General features: G+C 47.7%; 1 protein-coding gene across 3 annotated transcripts; it reads left to right on the top strand.

Annotated features, from left to right (window-relative positions):
• Positions 1-214: 214 nt before the first annotated feature.
• BMP4 (bone morphogenetic protein 4) lies at positions 215-20,111 on the top strand. 3 transcript variants are annotated; one of them, XM_030007219.2, is made up of 6 exons: positions 215-303; positions 3,212-3,507; positions 5,607-5,810; positions 14,081-14,226; positions 17,707-18,083; positions 19,045-20,111. In XM_030007219.2, the coding sequence occupies exons 3-6, from the start codon at positions 5,679-5,681 to the stop codon at positions 19,884-19,886; spliced, it is 1,497 nt and encodes a 498-aa protein (XP_029863079.1). In that variant the 5' UTR covers positions 215-303; positions 3,212-3,507; positions 5,607-5,678; the 3' UTR covers positions 19,887-20,111. The 3 variants fall into 3 exon arrangements, with proteins under 3 accessions (XP_029863079.1, XP_029863080.1, XP_029863081.1); XM_030007220.2 differs by lacking the exons at positions 215-303; positions 3,212-3,507; positions 5,607-5,810; positions 14,081-14,226 and adding an exon at positions 17,053-17,186; XM_030007221.2 differs by lacking the exons at positions 215-303; positions 3,212-3,507; positions 5,607-5,810; positions 14,081-14,226 and adding an exon at positions 17,068-17,190 and having other exon boundaries at positions 19,045-20,110.
• Positions 20,112-21,464: the final 1,353 nt, after the last annotated feature.

The following is a 21,464-nucleotide window of genomic DNA, read 5'->3' as shown; positions in this document are numbered from 1 at the left end:
TGTGTGTATGCATAAAATACATTAAAAATGCAGTTATTCTAACAGTTTCAAAACTTTGTTTCAGATGAAAAATCAGAACATATAAAAAAGATTCACTGAAATATTCTTGCCTTTTTCTGATTTTTTTTTCCTTTTCATGGAGGGTAAACTGTCACTGGACTTGATGCAAGTAAACCTTTAGGCTTGACCACTCTAAAACTGTGTTTCCTGGTGAATGAGATGATAGCTATTATTTGAAACATTTTAATCAGATTGAATTGTGATGGTTCTCCTCAATTAAGAAAGCAACCCAGACTTCCACAGGTAAGTTAATTTTAATTCCACTTGAAAATAAATTAAAATAATGAAGAAACTGAATCATAGAAGTTTTCTTAAGGTGTAAATGGCAGAAGATATTGCCTCAGGTTGGCTAATTTTGCTCTCCAGATGACACAAAAAAGTCACAAGTGGATGAAGAACCATTTTGCTTCCGTAAAGTTTAGTGCCAAAAGAAAATGTTTCCTTTACTGTGCATAGCTTCAGCTCCTCTCTCTGAAAGAGTGGAAATGGAAGGAAGATGGAAAGAAAGACCTGAAAATGAATGAGCAGCTTCTGCTTTGCAGCATAATTTTTAACCTTCTCATGTTCTGTTAGATTGTGAAGCAGTCTTGGTTTGCTTGAGGCCATAAGATGGAGATTTCTTTCACCACTGAATGATTATAGTTGTATTTTCCTCACTGGTCAGGGAGGTTGTTCTTTTGCTCCTCTGGCTGTGTGTCTAAGAGGATGATTGTCTTGAACCAATGAGTATGTGGAGAAGCATCCCCTTGTTTGAGTATATTGAATATGGCATGTGCTGACTGAGGGGGCAAAAGGCTTTTTATGGCAAAGGATTGCTTGCAATGGCAGGAAGTTGCGATGCGTTTTTTAAAAAGCAATGCCATTGTCCTTTGCATTGGAAGTGAACAGGATGGGTTGACACAACTAATACTAGCAGAGCTGGGGTTCAAAATCCAAACCCTACACGTGCTGTGGGATTGAGTTGCCTACCTCGGAAGGAGGAGGACCTTGTCTGCCAAGGTTAGCCAGCAGTGCATGCTCTGTGAACATTGTAGTTCCATGTGTCAAAGTTCTCATTTTGAGCAGTGCATGGGGGGTGATGTGTATGGTTGTGACTGTAAGACCCAAGGATCTGAGGTGGAGGAAGCCCCCTCGGTCAGATGATGTTATGCTGGCTGGGTCTGCAGGCATCACGTCCAGACATGAGAGAATCTGCTTGTCTGAGAATCCTGCATCTCTTATCTGGAGGAAAGCTTTTGAATGGGGTGCAGACATGTCATATTATAGCATGAACCATAAGAGAAAACACGTGCAGGGGGATAGGTCTGTAAAAATCGTCCTTTAATTAACTGTCTTAATAAAAATAAATGTGTATGCCTTCAAATGCACAGCCACTATAGAAAAAAACCAGCAGTAAAAATCTCTGGGAGTATTCAAGAAAGATTTTCTCTTTCCCTTCTATGGAACAAAGATACTTGTGATAATTTTGACTGGTAGAAATATATACTAGTAGGAAAATGGGCAGAGGGGACCTTGAGAGATCATCTATCCCTCTACCACAAGGGGAGATTTGCCAGGTCTGACCTATTCCTGGCAAATCTTTGCCTCAACAGTGACAGAGAGTCTGTAGCTCCTTGACTAATTTACTCCAGTGCTCACCTGTCCTTCCTCTTAGGAAACGTGTCTAATGTTTGACCTAAATCCTCCTTGCTGCAATTTAAACCCATTATTTCTTGTCTTATACCCAGTGGATGTGGAGAACAATTTATTACCTTCCTATCTGCAACAACCTTTTACATAGTTGAAGGCTGTTATCATGTCTCCCCCTCAGTCTTTTCTTCTCTAGACTAAACAAACCCAATTCTTTCAATCTTTCCTCATAGGTCATGTTTTCTAGACCCCTGATCATTTTTGTTATGGAAATAAACATCCTTTAAATCAAGTTCTGTGAATCAATCTTGTGTAGAAAGGAAGGGAAACAGAGAGGTTAGAGTTAGCATTGGGAACAGGAATCTGGTGGTGAAAGAAGTGAATTTTCTGAGGTCTATTGAGAGTACAGCCTTCCATTCTTCTTTGGGTTTAGGAAGTATATTGAACAAAATTTTCTATCCCAAATTTTGTTGGGAAACTCTTTTACATTATCTGCTACCAGAAGGAAGACAGTATTTCATTTCCACAGGTTGTATGCAAAGTGGTTTCTGGGAAAGCATTGGGCAGGGTACCAGAAAGAGGTAATTTTTAATTGTATGGCATGTTCTTTGTCTAAAATCAACTTGCCTGCAGTGATATCAAGCCTTGTTCTCCAACAAGTGATGTAGGTCATCCTCAAAAGGTAGTTTAAAAGTGGATCATAACTCTTGGACATTTAACACGACCAGAGCCTCAACACAGAAGATGCTGATGACTGTTCACCTTCTGTTTTGGTTGTAATGTTGTCCTTGATTACATAAGCTGCTCAGAGACCATTGGAAATACCACTGCAACTGTTTCAGCTGCAAAAACGTATACCATCCAAGGCTGTAGTCCATCTGAAAATCTATTTTATAGAAAAGAATGCTCTAAGGATTGCCACCATTTCTCTCTATAAGGGTGATTTTTTTTGACGAGGAGAAGACTCTTACTGCTTCTACATTCAGCCATCCATCAGCGCAGCCATCTACCACAGCCCAGAAGTCTAACCCTTGTCTGCTTCATCAGCTCTATAGTGTATTACACTGCACTCTGTATAATATCCCATTCATTACCAAATGGCTCACACCAGGTCCTCTTAAAAGCTTAGTTCTCTACATTGTCTTGACCACTGATCGGATTATGAAACTGAGGGAAGAGAGAATAGTTATCCCAGAAAAAGCATGCGTGGAAGTGTTGGATCAAGACAGTGATCCAGCAAGTCCTGAGCAACCTGCTGTAGCTGACCCTGCTTTGAAGAAGGGGTTGGACTAGGTGACCTCCAGATGTCCCTTCTAAACTCAATAATTATGTGGTTCTGTAATCAGGACATTATATTTGTGTAATAGCTGATTTAGAAGAGTGTCTCATAGTTTAGAGCCAATGGCTGAAAATGGATTATCATTAGATGGACATCCTGGGCCCTTTTGCTTTGGATCTACTATTTTGGGATTCAGAGAAGGTGCATCTAATGCTTCTTACAAAAATTTGGTCTCTTCTCTAGAGTTGCTGTGAGCTGGCTCTTTTGCACTGAAGAATCAAGGAGTTAAGGAGATTACCACTGTCAACTTAAAAACTGGAGGCTGCAGAAGGATCCAAGAGAAGATTCCTGTGTTTATCCCTTCCATCCTCAAAACAGCATGAGCTGGGCTGAAGCTATTTTAGGTGTTTTTCTAGATCCTGGATTGTCGAGGACTATGCTGCTAATGCTTCTAGGCAAGTGCAGCCTGCAGCATCCTTTTATTCTTGGTGGTTTGGACGGTCGTTGCATTGACTCGCAACTTCCCTCTTAACTCAAAGGTAAGTGTGAAGCTGTGGTAAGTCTTGTTTCAGATCAAAGACACTGCAGCCACATGATGTAAAGCATTCAAACAATTGCTTTTCTTTTAAAAAATACTCTTCTGAAGGCTTTATGCTGGGTTCAGATATCACCTGTCTTTCCACAGCCTGTATAAATAGTAAAGCCAGCAGGAGCACCAGACTGCATGCTTTGGCTAACTTGAGAGAAATGTTGTGTGCTAACATCTGATGCAGATTCCTCGTTAATGGACACAAAAACATGGCCTCATTGTTCAGCCTGCATAAATATGGGATGGCATAGTATTTTATAGAGACAGCTGAAGGGGCAAGAGCATCTTCAAGTGGAGTGCACCGATGCACCTTGAAAAAGGAGTTCAGGAAGATAGGTTAAAAGAAAAAGAGATGGAGTGTAGAAGCCACAGAAGGACAAGTTTCAGTCTTTGCACAGGAGATGCTGGAAAGGCGAGAGGTTTCATGTTAGCTGGCGTGTGGTACCTATGTGAATGTGAAGTAATCAGTAGAAAGTGCAAGTAGTTCTCAGACAGGCAAAACCCTACCGGAAGGACTGTTTTGCAAAGAAACTTCCCAGATGTTCTCTCACCAGAGGCAACACTGATTTGACATGTCAGACATGTTAAATTTCAGGCCTTGTCTGTGATCAAGATAGCTGAGTGTTCTAACACTCTTTAGCAGAGGTCCAAAATAAACAAGGTGTGGTGAAGAAAAATGCTTTTTGCTCTGTGCAGATTGCTGGGAATGGTCTTCCTTTTGCTGTTTGACCCAATGGTAAAGGCTTGCTTATCTTCCAAGAGCCAGACTCCAGAGGATGCACGAGTGCTTCCTCTAAGCAAAGTGAAGGAGGCCAGGGACAATATTTTGGCTGAAGTGAGGCACATTTGCTCTTGAGATGCCAGCAAACACATGCATTCCAAAAAGCAGTTTTGCTTTGATGAATTTGGTCGTCATGATGGGACTGTGTTGTCATAATAGCCAAGAGAAGGCTCTGGGTTTAGATATTCTTATTTTTTCAAATATCTAAGAAACGCTCCTTCCTTTAGCTAGTTGTAAATGGTGGTGTAACAGAATCAGTCTTCTAGCCACTAAAGAAAGGCTTCCAACATTAGGTACAATGCTAAAAGTTGCACTTCTGAGATGGTCTCCGTGTAATTTCTCCCATATGGACCCTAAAACCCCAGATGCTCTAAGATGTGTTTAGGGCCCTGTAAGAAGGAAGGGCCATCACTAATTAGCAAAGACCCTGTGCACGTGTTTAATTTTAAGCATGTGCTTTTATCTCCCAGGAGTCCATAGGATTTAAGGACTTTAAGTGAATGGGTTTAGGGATATGCTTAAAGATAAGCATGTGTTTAGTTGCTTTCTTGTACTGTGGCTTCATTTGTTTTTACAGAAATAAGAGAAATGAAAGATCTTATTACAGATCAAACACAAATAAATGTCCAAAACACAGCAGGGAGACTTTACGTCTTGGTTCAGAGCCCGATGAAGTCAGTGGAAAAACACCCCAACACCTCAGTGGACTTTGGAGCAAAGTCCTCAGAGGACTGATGATGAACCCACTGCAGAAACTTGTTGAATACCTCATGTTTCTTTGCAAGGTTCCCTTATCTTGTATCCAGATGTTGCTAACAAGGATTTTTATTAGCTGCTGAGAAGTACGAGAGCGGCAGTTTTTCAACTCTTAAAATACATGCACATATAGATGAGGTAGAAATAGTTTGCTCTGCAGTAGCAATTATGGTCTGTGGAGCTGTGAGTGTATTTCAAAAGTTTCCCAGTTCTTATCAGTAGAACCATTTCTTGGTCCCACTAATGTTAAAGTGTTTGCTCTCTTTCTTTCATGAAGTGCAGTGAGGCAAGTGTGACACAGTTCCTATGGTAAATATTGCCTCTTTGTAGAGGGAAAGGTTTACACAACAGGAACAGCAGGTTCCTTTGAATAGCATTCATCTTTTCTGCCTTTAGATCTCTACAGTGTATACAGCAACACCTCAGTTACTCATTTGAATTCTCTTTTTAGGCGTGCAGGGAAATAGCCACCGTTTGAGAGCAATTTGATCTATTTTTGATGTTCATTTCAGGATGAGACAATGCTGGAGATTTCTCCCATTTGATCAGCTGAATTTCCACCCATACAGCTGGATTTTGATCCTATGGTTCAGGCTGAAGCTTTCCTTACTTCTGCAGAGACTGCCCTAACCAACATCAGCAGAACCGCCTCAGCCACTAGCCATCACCCAGCGGGGAAAAAGATCATGCGCTGTCTTGTCAGGCTCGTCATGAAGGTAAGTGTCATTAGAATGTATGTGTTCCTGCCTCCTCCTCAGAAGTTATTTGGGTCGGAGTACCAGAGCCATGGGACAAGCTTTGGCCAAGCTAGCAAGCAGAGTGCCCATCTAGAGTCTCTGGAGAACTGGTAAGCAGTTAATGCTTGCTAAGCTGATATTGCTTCCTCTTCTATTATTACTTGTGTTTACTAGGTCAAATTGACATTGGTCTGCGAGGATGTGCTATGGCCACATCAGAGTGCCCATCCAGAGTCTCTGGAGAATTGTTAAGCTGTTAGTACATGCTAAACCCATGTCGCTGCATTGTCTATTATTGCCTATGTTTGCTAGGTCAAAGTGACACTGATCTACAAAGATGAGCTATGGTCACACCTCCATTTTGCTCTGGAGAAGTATCCTCTGCCACTCCAGGTCTTACTTCCCCGTCAATGAAAATCTTCTGGTGGTATCCACTGACAGTAGTTCTGGGATTTGGCATGCTGGGAAAGGGTCCTGTACCAACTGCTTAGCACAACGGAATTGTACTGTTCTAAGTTTAATAGAGTAAGAGATAACAAACTGATATTATTTGCAGTTTGGGTGCTCACTGGGTAAGCCCCACAAAATCCCTCTGATGTTTTATTCATTTTTAGTACCTTGATCTTTAACTGAGACCTCATTTTAACACTAGAGAAAAAATGCCAATATTCACCAAATTCTAAAATGCAAAACCAAAATGTTGGACCTGGTCTTTCTTTTCCTTCATGGTTCAGAGATTGCAGGGAAATTATTAGAAGCATTTTCTTCCTAGAATACCAAAACAGAACGTGGCTTTTAAATAAGTATTTCTGTCGAGTGCCGAGAGCTGTCCTTTTCTTTCAAGCGATTTCACAGAACTGGAAGACACAAATCAATAGGTAAATGTGCAGTACTAGTACTGTAATTATTATTTCTACTTTCATTACGATTATGATTTCTTACCTGTTCCCTGGAAGAGTTATGTCTTCTACCTAGTCCCTGTCTTAAATTTTTGTAGTCCTCTGAACAGAATCTGCAGTCCTTAGTCACAGAAAAAAAGAACCCATTGGCTTGAAAGGGAAATGTTAACTTCTTCAACGAGTGGAAAAATACTTCTGTTTCTTAAATGTAGGTAATTAGACCGAGGACTTTCTCCAAAGTAAACCTTGACAATCTAACAATCATCTTTGGCTTTTGCACTGGATGGAGTTTCTTTTACATTGTTAAATGCATTCCATGTTTCAGTAAATGACACCAGGCTCACCAGCAGTGACTGAGTGATTAGTTTATCATCCTCTTAGTGCAGCCATCTAGATCTTTAACTCTTTAAGCAGTGGCATTTAAGTCTTGAGAACACCCAGGATCATGCCTGAGGCTTTAGACATTCTCAATTCAAGCAAATCTTGGATATCAAGTGAAAATGAAGAAAAGAAAGTAGGTGGATGCATTCTGATAACACTTTAAACAAGTCAGGTAAGCTAAATTGCAAATAAACACCAGGCTTTTTGCAGAGGAAGCCAATTCTCCTTTCCTGGGACCACTTAGGTCATTAGGTGTCTGAGCAGCATAAAATTACACAGAGAAAATCTAACAGCGTACAAAAAGAGTGAAGGGTGACAAATCTACATTTCCTAAGACCCAGGGATGAGGGGCAGATTTTTTTGGCTGGATTTGCTATTCACATCTCATGGGGCAGTAAAATGAACAGTTTTACAAAACAATTGATTATAAAAAAAATACGTGAGCTGAAACATACTGTGCCAATGCCCTCGTGCTAAAATCTTGCTCATGCAGAGATGTGTAAGTACATAAAGGCGGGTAGCAACAAAAGTCTTTGGAGAATGAAGGGCCTCTACTTACTTTGGAAAAGAAAGATGCAGGAGGATTTTCAGACAGAAGAAAAAGACTTTGACCTGTGAGCTGCTGACCAGCTGTGCCTGCTGCTCAGCAGCATGGATCTTCACCTATCATCTGATCTGCTCAGTAACGCGAGCCAGATCACTATATGTGCCCTCTGCCATGGGAGACATGGAGCTGCTCACCCTGTAGAGGCAAAGTGCTTTGGGAGCTCTGTTGCTGGGAAGAGTCTGAAATGTACAAACACAGCATTTACATGCCTCAAGCAACAGAACAGAGCCCAGCCTTTATTTATTTTTTATTTTAAAAATGCCTTTTTTCCACTGGCTGTGTTTTTTGGTTTTGCTTGTTTGGGTTTTTTTTCCCAGACCGGACTTTGAGTTGTGCTGGTTTGGGTGAAAGGAATTTTTGCCCAGCAGGGCAGGGACAGGGAATGGATGATGCTAGGTGAGAGAAATTCTCTGTATCCTGAAAAGGGTTCAGAGTGCATTGGGAGCTACCTCTGAGACAGCAGAGCTGTGCACCTCCTGCAAGCATAGGCAGACTAGTTAGGTCTCCAATTTTCTGGTGACTACTGCTTCGCTCCCAGGCCGTAGCCATTCTCAACCCTGTAGATACATTCAGGCACCTGTTTCAAGTACCTCTACCTAGCAGAAAACATGATGGAAGTGATCCAGTTGTGCCATCCATTTCAAGGCACCTCCTCCTTGGTGGTCTCATCTTGGGCTGCTCTTGGTGGCTTACTAGCTGGGGAACCTCTGAAAAAGGAATGGTGACTGTGCTGGTGGCTGCCAGTGGTCCCAAGAGAGGGAAATGAACCACACGACAGCTTTGCAAGTCCAACTGTCCTCATGGCACCACACTGAGAGAGATTCTGTCAGGCTCACCTTGGACGGCTGCTATTTTGCGCTTTGGATCTGGGGTTTGTCTCCACTATCCTTGACTCAAGTCAATACTCGTTGATTCTAAGACCTCTTTGGCCTTCTCTTTTCATCCTCCGCTCTTCAAACATCTGTCTTAATCCACTTCATTTTCATCTTGCAGTTCCTCAAGCCCCAAGCCCACTCAGCCTCTCCTCTGTCCTTCCTGGGCTCAGCCTGGTCTGAAGCGGACAGGCAGCTGAATTTCCTGCCCTGCTTTGCCTCTGCACCTAACTGTTACGTGGGGAAAGAGTGACGGGAGATGAAGTGACTTGCTGAGGGCCTCTGCAGGCGTGACAGGTGACTCTGCTTTTGGCAGCCATGGAGTTAGCTCAGTGTTGGGTCTTTGTGAGGAATGTTTATAATGTGATGCCACTTTTATAAATGACATTGCACATTTGCTCTTTGCAATATCTCTTCAAATTGGGGTGGTGTCATTTGCATACAATACCTGGTTCTGAGTCTTTTTGCCTTATCAGGTATGCGTACAGAGGGTGGGAAAAGGCAGCAGCGTCAGCAGGACAGAGATGGAACAAGTAGGAATGCAGGGTGCGACTAGGGGAACAAAGAGGTCCTCAGGGAAATTGCTGCAACTTAGTTCTGCTTTCCGTGACTCAAAGTGTAACACCAGTGTGCCCAGGGGGCTGGTACTGGGAGATACCAGTGCTATGCTAACCCCAGATCCTGCACAAGTAGAAACTGATGGTTCAGACCCTTTGTCCCGAGCCTTTTGTTCAAAAATCTAGTTTTAAGCCTATTTCTCTTCATGTCTGGGTGATGCTGTGCACCTGCCAGTTGCGTCATTCTGCGTTGTCTTTGCAGACCAGTGCTAGCCTGTCGTGACAACTTGGTGCCTTTGGCTTCGGCCCTGTTTTCTAGAATTGCACTTGGCCTTGGCTTGGCCCTTTGCCCAGACTGAATTTGCCTTCTTGGTTTTCACTTCTTTCCCATATCGATTTTCTCTCCTGTTCTGTCTTCCTGCTTATCCTTTGTGGTCTGGCTCTGTAAACCCTTCTGCCCAGGTGGACCTCTGTGGGGGTGAGCAACCCCTCGCTTCCAAGGTCCCTTCGTATGCAAGAGAGAGTGAGATATGGGATGTCTTCAGACTTGCTCCCTTTTTGCCATTTCATTTTTTTTCTTATTCAAATTGAATTTTAGATATCCCTCTCCTAAAAGTCCTTCTTCTCCCTTTTTTATAAGCCAGTTCCTCAGTTTTATTCCTCTGTAAGCTGTTTGGTGACTGGTATTTTAAAAAATAAAGTAAGTAAATCCTGCAAACGGCCTTTAATAGAAAGCCTACTTTGCCTGTGGGATTAGACACGCACGGTACACACGTAGAACGCTGGTTTGCCCACATCGTTTGGATAAGGTATCAGAGAGTACAGACTGTCTTTGCATTGAAGCCTGCAGGTCAAGAAATTGGCCTCCCTTCAGTTCACGGGCTGTGTGGCTGCCAGCCAGTAATCTAAAGCCCTGATGACTATTTCTGGAAAATGCTGGAAACCCACCTCTGACTACAATGTGTTGAATTCCTAGTTTCCAGGCATATTCAGTTTCGCTTCTTCCTTATGGAGGAGATTTTGCTTCTGTAGTTTTGGAAATGTCCCACAGCAATGATTCCCTTCTGCTCTTCTTCTCAAGCGGGTGCGACAGGAGAGAGAGTCAGCCCAGGTCTTTCTGCTGGAGATGAGACATGAATCACTGGGTGTCTCTCCATGACGTATGGGGCCAGTACAACTTTCGTTTCATGTGCTGTAAATGAGAGAGATCATACAGAGTCTCTGTGTCACATTACTCTTCCAATATGTTCCCAGGGGCTGGAGCCCCACTGAAATGGTTTGAAAGCCTTTTGGTTTGCTGGGTTGGAATTTGAGGACCTGTTTGGAACTAATGTTTATTTTTGCTTTATTTCTGAGAATGGTGCAAAATGCTCTTGTCCTTCCAGAATGGAGGCTCTGACATGCCTTTAATTCTAATTGCCTCCTTTCCCCATTTTTGTAAATTGCTTTTCACTGTTAAGCATATGCTTAGCCACTTGGATAAAGTAGGTTCCTGGTGATTCAGCCAGCGTCAGAGAAGCACAAAGCTGAACCTAGACCTTCTGAAGTCCAAATCAACTCCTTCATCATTAGGCCAACCTTCCTTTAGGCATCCCAGTACTTGCAGCACTGCACCAAACCTATCGCCTTTGAACTTCTCAGGTAACTAAAGGCCTCCTTTAGTCTGCTGAGTCAGTGTCTGCGTACGATGGAAGCAGTGAAGGGGAAAATAGATAATTGCTTACGTAGAAAAGAGCCAAAAATGAAATCAGGTTTCACTGCTGTTGACACGAACAGTGCTCCTGCTCGGGTGCTTTTGTGTAGTAGTTGTTTGGGAGAGGATGTGGGCTTTGATTTTGCTTATAAGCGTTTTTTATTGCCCCAGAACGGAACAGAGCAGGTAGCAGTAAGTAAGAATGTCTCTACCTTGAAAATAAACCCAGCTAACACCTCACTCGTTAGCTTGCTTTATCAATAATAAAACAGAGAGCCCTGCCGCACTGTAGTGAAGTAGGTCCTGCTAAAAGGTTTGGCAGGAAGGACTGCAGGTTGTTTTAGCTCCTTCCTTCTGCCGCACAGGGCATTACCCCTTTCATAAGGATTAAACCTGTAAGATATTTGCAGTGAACTGGGTTGTCCTGACAAAGCTGCTGCACTAACATGGATTGTTTTGTACTAGAATAAGCCATCAAAGTCCTGCCTTGGTTAGGATCCTGCTGCTCTTAGTATGTTTTAGCCAAATGTGATGGATACATGTGTGTCTGGGTGTGTTTGTGTGTACACACATTTATATACACATACATGTTTTTAAGAGTACATATGACACAGAGTGAGAACTAGGACAGTAGCTTGACAAGGAATACCTACAAAGCCCATACAACCTGCAGCCTCCTGGATATGTCTGTGGAGAAAGAGCCTTTCCCTGAGAAGCGATCTCTTTCTTGTCACGTGTCTGTGGGAAGCTCATGCTCTGTTCATGCACGTTCATTGTGTAAGGTTATTCAGTGAGCACTTTCTAAAAACGATCTTTGGTCTGATGATTATTTGTCACCAGGCAACTGGTACAAATGAGCCCCACCAGTTTATTATTGCTGGAGATGGAGGCCACAAGGCAAGCCCGCGTTTCCCGACTGGGAATCCCTAGCAGGATCCTTCCTCTCTGCTTTCAAGTGAGGATGTTCACATTAATGAACTCAAAATTCAGCCATGTGCTGACATTTCCCAGCACTTGTGATAACACCTACCAGTAAAATCCTTTGCTATTGCTGAAAATCAGATAGAGCTGGTGTGAACTATTTTTGCAGCAGTTGTCCTGCTCTGCTTATTTACGCCTTGTATTAGTGTTTGAAATCATTAAAGCTTCGGATGATAGCAGATCTCAAGATACAATTAAAGGACAAAGACAAATGTCGGCACCCTGGAGGTGCCACATGGTTGTGTGGAATGGTAGATTTGGCAGTGTTGCTAGACAGTGAGGAAGAGCAAAGCATTTGAAATATCAGTCGCAGACGAACTCAGACAAAGCCACATATCAGTGTTAGAGACACACTGAAGTGGTATGTATGCTAAGGGAGCTGCCAATGCTTGTGGTATTCTCAAAAAGTATTCATGACTCAACAAATCCAAAATGAGTCTGCTTATCTTAGATAGCCATATGGCCGTATGGCGTTCGTTAGAAGAATGATGGTCTTTATTAGTACCAGCTACAATTTCAGAGCAGGAGGAATGCGTTCTTCATCTTCTGGAGGTCCTTCTTGCTTCTCAGGGATGAAGCTTTGATTGAGTAATACAGTGCGGAAGCAAATGTGTGCTAAAGGCAACATCTCTTTCCAAAAGCTGCACAAGATCAGTGCATATTCTTCTTGTAACATTGATCAAGGAAACCAATCGATGTGTAGATGATGTTACAACAGATGGCTTAAGGAGGTGTTTCTAACACAGTTCGGGAGAATTTAATAACAGACCATTAAAATGGCTCTACCATTATTTTACGAGTTGTGTTGCTGAAGCACTTCCCTAAGACCCAGGCCTCCTAGTTTTGATGCACTGCACAAGCATCTCTTAAGGAACAATATTTAGCAGCAGAGACCTTACGCTCTCACAGTAGAAGATGGACAATGTATGTATGAAAAGCAAGGGGTGACATTTCTAGGTTTGCTCAGTCTTGGGGATCTTTGAAAAGCGAAAAAATGAATGAGTCAAGTAAAAGCAACTAAACATTCTGCCTGTGTGGGACAGTCAACCTTTTCATAGCATTTAAAATACAATAAAAATCGTCCTTAAAAACTTAAAAATAGAAAAAGCAGACAATCCTACTGTTTTGACTGCTGTGTATCTGATTACCAAAGACTGCCTTTTTATAACTGCATTTTTTTAATGTTCCCACACTGGTTTTGCATGCATTTGTAAAAAAGCTATTTGGAATAAACCAGCAATCCTGAACCTGATTCTCTTCTTCGCTCAGGAGTGGTTCTAGACATGGTCCTGCACCTCAGTAGAGACACGTTAATGTAAAGCAGAAATAACGTCCAAGCCGGGCCCAGCCCTGTGTTTCAGGAGAAGTATGGATTTCTTTATTCAAGAGAAGGTAGAAAATTCTGGTAGAACAGGCCAGCTCTGAAGTGTTCAGAGAAATCATGAAAATCTCCGAGTGGTTGTAAAAAATGTTCCTTTCGCCATTCAAGCAGCTGCACTTGTTTTCGCCGGTTGTAGCCCAGCTCTTTAGTGAAGAGCTACTTTGGAAAATGTAATCCCTTGGAGTTGTTTGTTCAGTTCTCTTTGTTTTAATTGACAAGCTTAGGCAGTTGAAAGGAAAGGGTAGGAGGGAATTGATCTTAGCACACTTATGGGCATCTCCTCCTGTAATTCATGTCATTAAAACATCTCTGACATACGACTTTATTTATTTATTTATGGTTTTAGGCTTGTTTCTGCTCAAGCACAAATCTGGTGAGACAAGTTTTTTCCCAAGGCAGGTTGTTTGCAAACTTTGGAGCCCAAAAGGTGCAGCTGCTCTAAAAATAACATAGGATGCAAGAACTGGTTTGGGAAGGTCTCTCTCTGCCCGAGTCCAGAGGCATCTCCTGAAATGCTGCCATTAGAGGAAAAGTTTGCCATGTAAACAGAGCTGGCCTAATTTCTAGAGGTGCTGAACATCGACCTGCAGTGCTTGCTGGTAGGTCCTGAGCACACGAAACCTGGAAACGGAGCAAATGTTAGTGGCCGGGATTTTATCAGGAACTCATCTGGGCAAATCCACAATTACCGGGTTGAAAAAAGACAGAGCAAATAATTGCCCCTTGGCTAGTGACCTCTGCAAGCAGAGCTGGGTACTCAGGCTCTAGGAGACCTGCCAGCTCCTGGGCTTCTTGCTGCCACTGACAAAACAAGTCTTCTGTCACAGTCAAGGTCTGTACGGACATGAATCACCTCTTTGTCTGGCCATTCTTTGCAGGGTGACGTCCCCAATGACCTGGTGCTTAGCTTCCAGAGGAGGCCAATGGTCGTGCTGTCCAGGTGCAGAGATTCCCGGAAGGTTTTTCACGGAAGTCAGAGAGGAAAAAACCTGGCACCCGAAAAACGGCTGGGACTGGATCACAGGCAAGAACCACACCAATCCCCCCTCTCACCCACGCAAGATGTGATGCAGGGGGAGGTGTCTCTTGCCTTGAGCAGAGACATAATGTTCTCTATTTTTGACACGCTGGATCTTTAAAACGCACAATGTTATATCTACCGCTGAATTAAGCAGTGTTTGCTTTTCAAGCCTTCCACATTTGTATTTTTAGCTCCATTCTGGCACTCACTTCTTTGGTTGGAATATATAACACACTCGGTTGTTTAGCGTGCCTGGACCGAATTCAGCCTGTGTGTAACTCCACGGGCTTGAGCAGAAGCTACGTTCAAGGTGAATTACTCTCTATGGGGCTAAGGAAATACAGCTTCTGTAGAAATGCGTTTCAGCTCCCTCTGTAAATGCTACACTATTTCCATCCATGGTTATTCCTTTGTGGTTTGGGTTATGTATTTACATTTTACGGAATAAATACTACAGCTTTCCCCATGACTAACACTTCTTAGTAACCAATAAGCTACTCAAATACACTATTGCCTCCTACAAGAGCCTAAACCACACTGCTCTCCACTGGCTTTCTGTCCCCAGCCGGCCACCTCCTTGCACAGAGGCATGGTTAACCAGCATTACATAAGCAACTTTTTGGATCTCGGTTTAACGGGACGGCTTACGAGAGCAGGCACTGGATGCCGTGGGACTGAATTCCTCAGTGACAAACATTTCAAACGCGGCCACTCTCTGAGCCTAACAAAATCCGAGTGAGGTCTTTAGACAAAGAGCGTAACGTATTGCTGCTGCTCCCACAAAGAGGGAGCGAGTTGCTTTTCCAAATCCAGAGGTCTGTTTTAAGAGCAGTGCTATACAGGCCCTTGCGTAAACTTTGTTTATAGACTGGAGTATTTTCAATGAAAATGTTATTTAACTTTAAAAAGTTGCACAGCAGCTACTCCAAAAATTGTTTTCCCTTGTTAAGAATAACACACAGTGTGATACATCTGAAATGGCGATAGCAATATTTCACAAATTTTGATGGATTCATAGTCCAAATACCTTGCTAACAGATGTTTCTTTTAAACTCAGAGTGGTATAGGAATAACTCAGAGATATTACAGTGTCAGCACTGCCTTTTATCTGTGCGTGTCCTTTCAGTGACATCCCTGGGCTTTTCTAATGCACGGGTCGGGTCTGAGCTAAAAAAAAAGTGAAATATTAAAAAAAGTCGTATCTGATCGCGCGTGAGTTTTGGGGCAGTGCTGTAAGGAAGCCGACGCGCGCTGCCGCGGGCTTGCTGTCCGCTTGGGCACAGTGGCCTGGTGGTTTGTGGGAACATGCTGGTTTACAGTCATCATTTCTGAGCTGGCTTTTGGTTGTGGTTAATTGATGAACTTAGGAGTTCCCATGGCCACTCCATGACCGCATCTTTTGGTCTCATAAATTAACTAACTTTTCTCTCCACGGATGACAGTTTGCCCAACACAAAGGGATACCCCAGCCGGGCAAGGGGACAATATTTTAAAGCCCTGGTGGAGTTCTCTTTATTTATCATGGGGTCGTTCAGTCTACCCTCTCTCTCCAAAGTAGGTGGCATCCATGGCTTTTCATTGGGGGGGTCTTTCCCAGGAGCTGCCTTCTCCACACTGCCAGTACGTCCAGTTGATGTGCGCTAGTGGCAGACCGGTCTGTCCCCAAACCCCACCTGGGAACAGCCTCAAGCCTTGGGAAGCCTGGCTCTTGGTCTCAACCCCAAAGCCGGCCCAGGGCAATGCTGGGGTTGAACTGCGGGGCAGGGAGCATCCTTCCTCCAGGAGACCCCCGTTCGTACCCCTCCGGAGCAGCCGGTCGTGGCCGTACACAGCCCGCGCTGGCTTGGGAAGGCGCCTGCTTCACACCCAGGTGGGGGTCAGGGAACCCGGCCTGGTGGGAAGGAGCAGGGGCTGTTGCGGGGAGAGCGTTATTCTGGCAGCCGGGGAGGGAAGGGGGAGGAGAAGGATGAGAAAATCCGGAGGGCGGGTGGGAACCCGGGGCAGGGATAATCCCGGGGCCTGGCAGCGGGCTGCCGGCCCCCCGGGAGCGGAGCGTGTAGGGGTTTCCAGCAGCGCGGCCCCTCGGGGCCCGGCGGGCGGTGTGAGCGAGCATGGGAGGAACCAGGTCTCTGCCGCCGTCCCTTTTCTCCCCGCAGCTGCTTCTCATTCCCCAGCGCTCCCTCCCTTCTCGTCAGGCGGAGAGGGAGAGCCGCTTCCCGACTTTCCCTTCCCAAACCGGCCTCTCGGAGGGTCCCCGCCGTCCCCGCACAGCAGCCGCCCCGCGCCCTCTCCCCTGGCCCGGCGTGCTCGGTGACACGGACCCCGGGGGGGGGGGAACACGGGGGGACACCCACGCCGACGGTGTCCCGTCGTCCGTCCCCCCCCCCCGCCCCGGCCGTGGGAGGGGGGGAGAGAGACAACGAGAGGGGCGGTCGGGGGCCCCGCGCCTCGGGTCGCGCCAGTCCCCGGGGGATGCACCTGAGCGGAGCGGGGGGGGGGACGGGGACGGACCGCGCTCCCCCCGTCCCACGCCCGTCGCAGCTCGGCCCCGGCACCGGCTCGGTCCCGCCCCCCGGGCACAGCACCCCCCCCCCCACCGCTCTTCCCCTCCCCGGGGCGGCGGAACGGAGCGCCGCGGGCCGGGAGCCTGGCGCGGGCGGCGGGGAGGGGAGGGCCGGGCCGGGCCGGGCCGTCCCCCGCGGGGCCGGGCCGGGCGGGGGCGGGCCGGGGGCGGCGGGCCGGGCCGGGCCGGGCCGGGCCGGGCTGGGCTGGCGGGGGTGCGCGGCTCCACGTGACTTGCGGGGCCGGGGAGAAAAACCGGGGCCGGCGGCGGCGGCGGCCGCACTGCGCCCGGGCGGCGATCGCGGGAGGCGCTCGGCAGCCGCTGCCCCGGAGGCTTTCGGCGCGCTGGGTCCGGGCTGGCTCTCCAGAATCATGGACTGTGCTGATATGCCTTGCTTGCTGTCAGTGAGTACAGCCCTCTTTTTCCTCGGCTTCGCTCTTTTGGTTTTCGCGACGGTTCTTGATTTTAGTTTTTTTTTTTTTTTTTTTTTTTTTTAAACTTTATTTCGTTCTCGTTCCCGTCTCGTTTCCCCCACCACCACCCTCCCGGGGTCCGGCGGCGGCGGGACGCGAACCCGCGTCCCCCCCCGCGCCGTACCGCCGAGCCGGGCGCCCCTTCCCCGCCGGGCCCCGCCGCCCCGCCGCAGCTTCGGCCCGGCCCGGCCCGGCCCGGTGCGCCGGAGACCCGCCTGCCCCTGGGGGCTGCCGGGCGGCGAGCAACCTGGGGCGAGCGGCTAATCCCTGCCCGCCGGGGCGCGCCTGCTGCCGCTCGGGGGCTTCTTCTCATGTCGTTTGGCCATTTATTACTATTATTTTCAAGTTTATTCGGAAGAGAAGGAGGAGGAGGAGGAGGAGGAGGGGGGGGTTTGCTTCTCATCCTGACTTTCCTTGTTGTTTGTTGTTGCGTTTTTTACACCCCAGAGACACCATGATTCCTGGTAACCGAATGCTGATGGTCATCCTACTATGCCAAGTCCTGCTAGGAGGTACTAACCATGCTAGCCTGATACCCGAGACCGGCAGGAAGAAAGTCGCAGAGCTTCAGGGACAAGCCGGATCCGGACGCCGCTCTGCCCAAAGCCATGAACTCTTGCGGGGTTTCGAAACAACTCTGCTGCAGATGTTTGGGCTGCGAAGGCGGCCTCAGCCCAGCAAGTCAGCCGTCATTCCTAGTTACATGCTGGATCTCTATCGACTCCAGTCTGGAGAAGAGGAGGAAAGCCTCCAGGAAATTAGCCTGCAGTACCCTGAGCGATCGACCAGCCGGGCAAACACCGTGAGGAGTTTCCACCATGAAGGTCAGTGACGGGAGGAGGTAAATTCCCAGTCCCAGTACCGATTGGGATTTCCTTGCGTTTGGAAGCTCGCAAATGCGTTTAGAAGCAGGACGTGCCCGGCCCTAAATTTATGGGAGGAAAACCACCCCCCCAAGCCTGCTGTGTGTGGGTGACAGGCGTGCTGCTCTGTATTTTTTCCGGCATCCTGTGCTTACCCCGAGCTTGACCATATTTTGAGGTGCTTTCGCTTCTGTTGACAACAGCGAGTTTCCTTCGGTGCCTCTGCCGCGGGGTCACTCCTTGGGCTCGCGTGGATTTAATGGCTCTGGATCGGATGCGGGAGTAAAGTGAGGGCGGGATCTCGCCCCTGGTGTGTTTCTTTTGAACTATCAAAGCGATTGCTGCCTGGTTTTGCTCTTAAAAAAAAAAAAAAAAAAAAAAATCCAAAAAACCCCTACTCGAATTTAATACTTACAGCTGTGTGTTTATAAGGTTTATTCAATAGGCTCTTGTAATCTGATCCAAATGTTTCCTAGCGGATGTTTCTTTTCCAAAGTAAATCTGAATTATTAATCCAGCCGCATCATTACTGTGTTGGAATTTGCTTCTCTTTCTCCCCCTGCCCCCTGCGCCCCGTAACAAGGCACCTCTGTGCTCCGTGGCGCCACACCTCACCGGGGAGATGATTTTGGAGAGACTGGGGGGTGAAAACGAAAGTGGAAAAGCCTCCCCGAAAGGGGAAGCAGACGGGAAGGGGTGACCCGGTCTGGGCGCAGGCATGCGGAGGGCGAGCGAGCGGTGCCGGGGCAGGAGCCGTTTCGGGTCCGGTCGGGAGGGATGCGCGGGGGAGCGGAGAGGTGCCGGTGGCTGCCGGGCAGGTGAAGCGTGGGTGCGTGCTGTGGCTGTGGCTGGGTGCCCCGAGGCTGACGTGCTCTTATTTGCTTTTTGTACCGCTTCCCCTCCCTGCCCTGCTCCCCTCCAGAGCACCTGGAGACCGTCCCGGGTCCCAGCGAGGCACCCCGGATCCGCTTCGTCTTCAACCTCAGCAGCGTGCCGGAAAACGAGGTGATCTCCTCGGCGGAGCTGCGGCTGTACCGGGAGCAGGTGGAGGAGCCGAGCGCGGCGTGGGAGAGGGGCTTCCACCGGATAAACATTTACGAAGTGATGAAGCCGCTGTCGGAGCGCGCTCAGGCCATTACGCGCCTGTTGGACACGCGTCTGGTGCACCACAACGTGACGCGCTGGGAGACCTTTGATGTGAGCCCGGCTGTGATCCGGTGGACCAAGGACAAGCAACCGAACCACGGGCTGGTGATTGAGGTGACCCACCTCCACCACGCACAGACTCATCAGGGCAAACACGTCAGGATTAGCCGATCTTTACCTCAAGGGCGCGGGGACTGGGCTCAGCTCAGGCCGCTCCTGGTCACTTTTGGGCACGACGGGCGAGGCCACGCGCTGACCCGTAGAGCCCGCCGGAGCCCCAAGCACCAGCGTTCCCGCAAGAACAAAAAAAACTGCCGCCGCCATGCCCTCTATGTGGATTTCAGCGACGTGGGCTGGAACGACTGGATCGTGGCACCCCCGGGGTACCAGGCGTTTTACTGCCACGGGGACTGCCCCTTCCCTCTGGCCGACCACCTCAACTCCACGAACCACGCCATCGTGCAGACGCTGGTCAACTCCGTGAACTCCAGCATCCCCAAGGCCTGCTGCGTGCCCACGGAGCTGAGCGCCATCTCCATGCTCTACCTGGATGAGTATGACAAGGTGGTCCTGAAAAACTACCAGGAGATGGTGGTGGAGGGGTGCGGGTGCCGCTGACCCCCTTCCCCGCCACCTTCTCCTCCCCTTCTCTCTCCCTCCCGTCCCACCCCAGAACTGCTTGCGATAGCTGGACTCTTCTCTAAACTAAACGTTCACCTTGACCTTATTTATGACTTTATGTGCAAATGTTTTTGACAATAATGATCATATATTTTGACAAAATATATTTATAACTACATATTAAAAGAAAAAAATAAAATGAGTCATTATTTTAAAGGTAAACGCATTTTGTGTCTCGCCTCTCAGGGTGCTGCTGAGGCTGTGCTGGCTGGGAGTGCAGCAGGGAATATATCTTCTCTCCTTCTCATCTTCTCTCCCCCCACCTTCGCTTTCTCCCCACCCCTTTTCCCCTTAAAGACTTCGCAAATTTTAGTCTTTCTATTTCTCGCCGAGGTACCGCGGATCCCCCGGTGCTGGGGCTGCGCCACGTGGGAGATGAGGGTCCCTGGAGATTAAGAGCTGCTTCTCCTGGCCGCTGGGAATAGAGCCGACCTTGCTAACCTGGCCCAAGCGTTTGCAAAGCAACCCACCAAAAATGCATTTGAAAAGGTGAAGATTTACCTGAGGGCTTTACGCTAAACCCACGGGGTTTTATACCCTTCGTCCATCTTCAGGATTCCCCAGGTTTTAAAACTATTAACATTTCCCCCCCCTCCCTGCTCCCCGCCACCCCCTGCCTCCTCCCCTCCCCACTGGAGATTGGCTTCTTTGGGAAGCTTCAAAGGTTTGCACGGGTCCTTTGAAGATCAAATCGCCCCATTACAATGCCAAAAAAAGAGAAGATATCTGGAGCAGTTAAATATGTGTTAGCTAATAGCTACCTGTGCTGTGTCCTTTCCAAATTGCTTCCGAGCAGGAAGGTGATCAGAGCCCAGCAGGTACAGTTAGAGGTATCTAGGGCCTGAAACCTCTGGCTCAGATGCATCCGACGGACTGTGTTTGGCTTGGAAAATAGGGAGCTGTGCCGTGGGGTGCGTGCATGGGGCTCGTGTCCTTGGTGATCGTGGGAGTGGGGAGGGAGGGGAGCAGGGTAAGGCTGCATGATGGATTTTTTTTTTTTTTTTTTTTTTTTTTTTGTTTTCCTTTAATGATTGAAGTTTTCCAACCTTCCGAAAGGGGCAGCTTAGTTGAAACCAATAAAAACTGGAGTGGAAAGCTTGCCAAAAGCCTTGGCTCCCTGAAGAGTGCAGGTGGAGAGAGGAGATGGGAGCCGTGGGGGGAGGTGAGCATGGCCCTGCTTTTCTCTCAGAAACAAAAAAAACCCCAGCCCTCAAACTCCTCTGTGCCAGCGAGGCTTTTCCACCCCTCCATCCCACCGGGTGCTGGCACACAGGAGCAGGCCACAGGGTCCCCTCCGCTGCCGGAGAGCCTCTGGGGGACTCTGCCTCCCCAGTGGGTCCCCACAGCCCCCCAGCACCCGGTGAGGCAGCGATGGGTGCTCGCTACGGGGACCGAGCGTCCCCGGCATGGCAGGGCTCTGCGTGGGTGCTCGTGGGGATGCACGTCGCCTATAGGGCCGTGACGGATGGAGGGGGATCACCCCTTCGCTGGGCCTGTGTAGGGGGTCGGGGTTAT

This window comes from Aquila chrysaetos, chromosome 2, assembly GCF_900496995.4.
Source record: "Aquila chrysaetos chrysaetos chromosome 2, bAquChr1.4, whole genome shotgun sequence".
In the NCBI taxonomy this organism is placed as follows: Eukaryota; Metazoa; Chordata; class Aves; order Accipitriformes; family Accipitridae; genus Aquila; species Aquila chrysaetos.
The sequence above is the reverse complement of the archived record's forward strand: the minus strand, read 5'-3'. Positions and strand labels throughout refer to the sequence as shown.

Coding starts and splice junctions, on each gene's coding strand:
- BMP4 (XM_030007219.2), top strand. CDS start 5,679: ATGGTTCAGGCTGAAGCTTTCCTTACTTCTGCAGAGACTGCCCTAACC. Junction 14,227..17,706: donor CGGCTGGGACTGGATCACAG/GCAAGAACCACA, acceptor TTTACACCCCAG/AGACACCATGATTCCTGGTA. Junction 18,084..19,044: donor GAGGAGTTTCCACCATGAAG/GTCAGTGACGGG, acceptor GCTCCCCTCCAG/AGCACCTGGAGACCGTCCCG.